General features: G+C 34.5%; 1 protein-coding gene across 1 annotated transcript; it reads left to right on the top strand.

Moving 5' to 3' along the window:
* The first annotated feature begins 210 nt into the window (after nt 1–210).
* LOC145068580 (putative protein phosphatase 2C 47) lies at nt 211–3,556 on the top strand. Its single transcript, XM_079015565.1, has 4 exons — nt 211–972; nt 1,777–1,965; nt 2,535–2,740; nt 2,824–3,556. The coding sequence occupies exons 1-4, from the start codon at nt 760–762 to the stop codon at nt 3,377–3,379; spliced, it is 1,164 nt and encodes a 387-aa protein (XP_078871691.1). The 5' UTR covers nt 211–759; the 3' UTR covers nt 3,380–3,556.
* The last annotated feature ends 641 nt before the right edge of the window (nt 3,557–4,197 follow it).

Raw genomic sequence — 4,197 nt, 5'->3', positions numbered from 1 at the left:
GTTTTAGATAGTTTGCTGTTTAAAAAAAATTATGTATACGTCTAGAGCTTTTCCAATATTATAGTTTTAAGTTTTAACCTAAAAAAATTACAGATCCAATTTGCGAAATTAATGGTGATTTATTAAGCAAAAAGTAAAGTGTGAGTTTAGCATATTTTAATGTTTTGCCGTTTACTAAAAAGCTTTTTGTTTGCAAGGTCAACTGATATACCATGTGAAGAAACACGTGTCATCACTCTCCTCTTTCGCCCTTTGCCTACAAACCTCAGCCTCCATTTTAACGGAAAATTGCTTCCCAACTTCAATGGTCCTCCCTCTCCTACTACTTTGCTTTCCGTAATTGATTCTCTTCTCTCCATCTTCTTTATCACTTTCTTCTTCAATTTTTCATTTTTCCTCTTCCCTTTTTTCGTGTTGCTCAATTCAAACCATATGTTTTGTTGGGATTCTTGATTTACATAGAATGAATCAAGATTCAGATATCATCAACTAGTTATCCCGCATGTGGGCCTGATCGTTTCTTCACAAATTTCAAGAAATGGAAGGCTACAGCTTCGTGTTGTTTAAAATAATGGATTATTGCGCTAGTGTTGGTTGCTTATAAATCGAGGATTAACTGCTATACAGCTGTTTATATGCTGTAATAACAACAACAATAACAAAATGGGCTGTTAATGAACTGTCTGGATTGAGTTTTTCTTTCTATTTATTTAGTTTGCATACCAAGTGTTTGATGGATTGACTGAGAGAAAGGTGAAAATGGGTCCTGGGACTGATGTGTTGCCTCAATGTACATCATTGGAGAATGGATACTCGAAGGAATGTGTGCCTGTGAATTCTATGGAAGATGACGATGATGAGGCTGAGGATTCTGATAACATCAACCAATCAAAAGCTGCTAAGCCTCCAAGAAATTATCAGCCTATGCGACATTGTATCAGCCAAGCGATGTTGGCTGGCACCTCTGATTCGGTAAGTAATTTAATTTGTTCATCACAAAACTTTTACTAGTGAAATCAACATCTTTTGTTGTTTGATCTTTGTCATTTGATCCATTTTTACATGATCTTTCTTTGTTGTTCAAGTTATAGATCAATGTTACATTTTTACTTTAAGTGGCTTATGCGAATAGTATGTTGAAAGATCGGTTCATAAGTTGTTTTGAGGGGTTTAATATCCAAATCGAAAACCATAAAACTTGATCATCAACACTTCTCATATGTTCATTGTACTTTGCAATGTTGCTTTGATATTTTTACCAATTTAGATGTTGTAAGACTTAAACCACTCTTAAAAGCTCCACTTTCATTCTCATTAATTCTATAATATTATATACATAATGTAATATATAATCAAACATAAACAAACTAAACTAATGAATGTAAACAAATGTTCATAGACATAAATAAACAAACTAGCTCATTGTTCGTGTTCGTTAAACAAGCAAAAAAAATCTTTTGCATGTTCGTTTATTTATTAAATAAACAAACTTCCTCCCACCGAACAGTTTGTTGAATATTCAGTTCGTTTACAGCTCTAGTAAAATTACATTCTCTATTTTGGTAGGGGTGCCTTAGTCTGACGTTTACCATTTCTGCCCCAAACAAGGGTTCAATTTAAATAGGGATTAAGATCCTTGTGGCACTACTTATGCCAACCACCTACGTTACCTGATTTACATTTCACATGATGTTCTATAGTGTAGGCTACATTAACGTTGTTGGAAGAATAACCTTTTTCTAAACACCTAATAATTATTTTATGCTCTCTTAATAGAAATCAACAAATGAAGGTACCAAATCACCTCAAAATGAGAGATCTCAATATTCACCAATTTTTCGCTCGGGAAGTTGTTCGGAGATGGGTCCAAAGCCATATATGGAAGACGAATATGTTTGTGTAGATAATCTTCGAGAACATTTAGATGCACAACCGGATTACTCTTTGCATGGAGCTTTTTATGGGGTAACCAATCTTCCATTTATTTGATTATCATATTATTGTATTACAACAACATTGTACCTTAAAAATTCTACCAAATCACAACAATGTCCACAAAATAGAAAACAATTTTCTCTACTAAAAGTACAATCTTGTAAACGAGTAAATTTTTTTGAAGTACGATTAATAAGAAAAAAAATGGAAGTGCAATGCTTTAGTAGAAAGAAATTAAAGTAAGATGCTACAACAAACAAATAAATAATACTCCCTTGCTATTTCTTGCATCTAGCCCATTCTTATTTTGTCAAATGCAAGAAATAGCAATGTACTTTCATTTACATGTTTATTATATTATTCCCCTTTCATTTCTTCATGTTAGAGCATTGATCTTTGAAAAATCAACCCAATTATAGCAATGTCATTATAATACAAAGCAGTTTTCACTTCTATAATTGAATGAATTTTTCAAAGTATCATTTCCTAATAACAAAAAAAAATGAATGCACAATGTTTCAATTGTGAAGAGATTTAAGTACAATGTCCTATTATTGATTAATCTTCGAAATGATGTATCGAATTAAATAATTTTTCAGGTGTTTGATGGACATGGTGGAGTTGATGCTGCATCATTTACTAAACGAAACATTCTTGAGTTCATTCTAGAGGATTCAAGTTTCCCAAAAGCAGTGAAAAAAGCAGTAAAAAATGCTTTTTCTAAAGTCGATCATGCGTTAGCCGATACTCGATCTCTTGATAATTCCTCCGGAACCACTGCTTTAACTGCCCTCATATTGGGAAGGTAAGATCATCTTTCGTCAAATCTGAGAAAATTTTGTAACAATGATGATCGATTATGGCTCATGATTACCTGTTTATTGACAGAAACATGTTAATTGCAAACGCCGGAGATTCAAGAGCAGTATTAGGGAAGCGAGGAAGAGCAATCGAGCTTTCAACAGACCACAAACCGAGCTGCTCATCGGAGAAACAGCGAATCGAGAAACTCGGAGGCGTGATTTACGACGGGTATCTCAACGGTCAGCTCTCGGTTGCCCGAGCCCTAGGCGACTGGCATATGAAGGGCCCAAAAGGCTCCGACGGCCCGTTAAGCGCCGAGCCGGAGCTCGAGGAAGTTACGTTGTCTGAAGAAGATGAGTTTTTGATAATCGGATGCGATGGTTTATGGGACGTGATGAGTAGTCAATACGCTGTGACGATTGTACGGAAGGAGCTTATGTTACATAACGATCCAGAGAAGTGTTCGAGAGAATTGGTGAAGGAGGCTTCGAAGAGGAATAGTTGTGATAATCTGACGGTGGTGGTGGTTTGTTTCTCCGGTGATCCGCCGCCTAAGATTGAGGTACCGAAAATACACCGGCGGAGGAGCATATCGGCGGAGGGATTGGATGTTTTAAAGGGGGTTTTGGGTGATGTTTGAAAAGCAAAAATGGAGTTTTGCTTTTACTTAAAAGATTTTGAGTTTGTTTTGTTGAGTTTCTAGTAGAATTTTGTACAAAAATTTTGTTTTATTTATTGATTTTAATATGTTTTTTTTAATGATGTTAGAAGATAATAAAACTTGTAATTTCAAGAAATAACAAGTTATTTTTCTTCATTTGTTGATTATAGTATCTATATTTGTTTCTTGAGTGTCTTGAAATTTTTTCTTCTATAATGATAGGATTAACAAAAATTACAAATCCGTAAATTTTGAAATATATATAGATTGTCGAACTATTTTTTTATACAAAAACATTTAAAAAGTTGTTTTTTCGAATTAATAAACAATTTTAAAAATTGTGTTTTTGAGACATAATAATTTTCGAATACTAAAAAACAGTTTTTAAATTTTTTTTTTTTATAAAAATCAAATTAACTTTGACATTTTTTAATTGTCATCGTACAATGAGTGAGATGGCAAACGGACAACAAGCTATGCTGCTAAGCCTTTTTGAATGGTAAACCTAATTCTTTTAAAGACTATATCCGAAGATCTAGGGGATATAACATTACTATGCATGATTCGTTGTACTCTTTTAAGAAGCTCTACCGCATCCGGTGCGAGGAAACCAAACGTATCAAATGCAAATGGTATGAACACGTGTTGATTTTCCAGGCACGATCTCTCATGTTTGGTGATTTTGTATGTGGCTGCTTTTAAAGCAGCATGTCCCGTTGTGAAACCCCCAGCCCTCAGGCCTACGAGAGGGGATACCCCTGTAAGATCCACACATGCGTGTTTCCCTCCGACTCATC

Source organism: Lactuca serriola, chromosome 8 (genome assembly GCF_051521515.1).
Source record: "Lactuca serriola cultivar US96UC23 chromosome 8, Lser_US96UC23_V15, whole genome shotgun sequence".
Taxonomy (NCBI): Eukaryota; Viridiplantae; Streptophyta; class Magnoliopsida; order Asterales; family Asteraceae; genus Lactuca; species Lactuca serriola.
The sequence above is the reverse complement of the archived record's forward strand: the minus strand, read 5'-3'. Positions and strand labels throughout refer to the sequence as shown.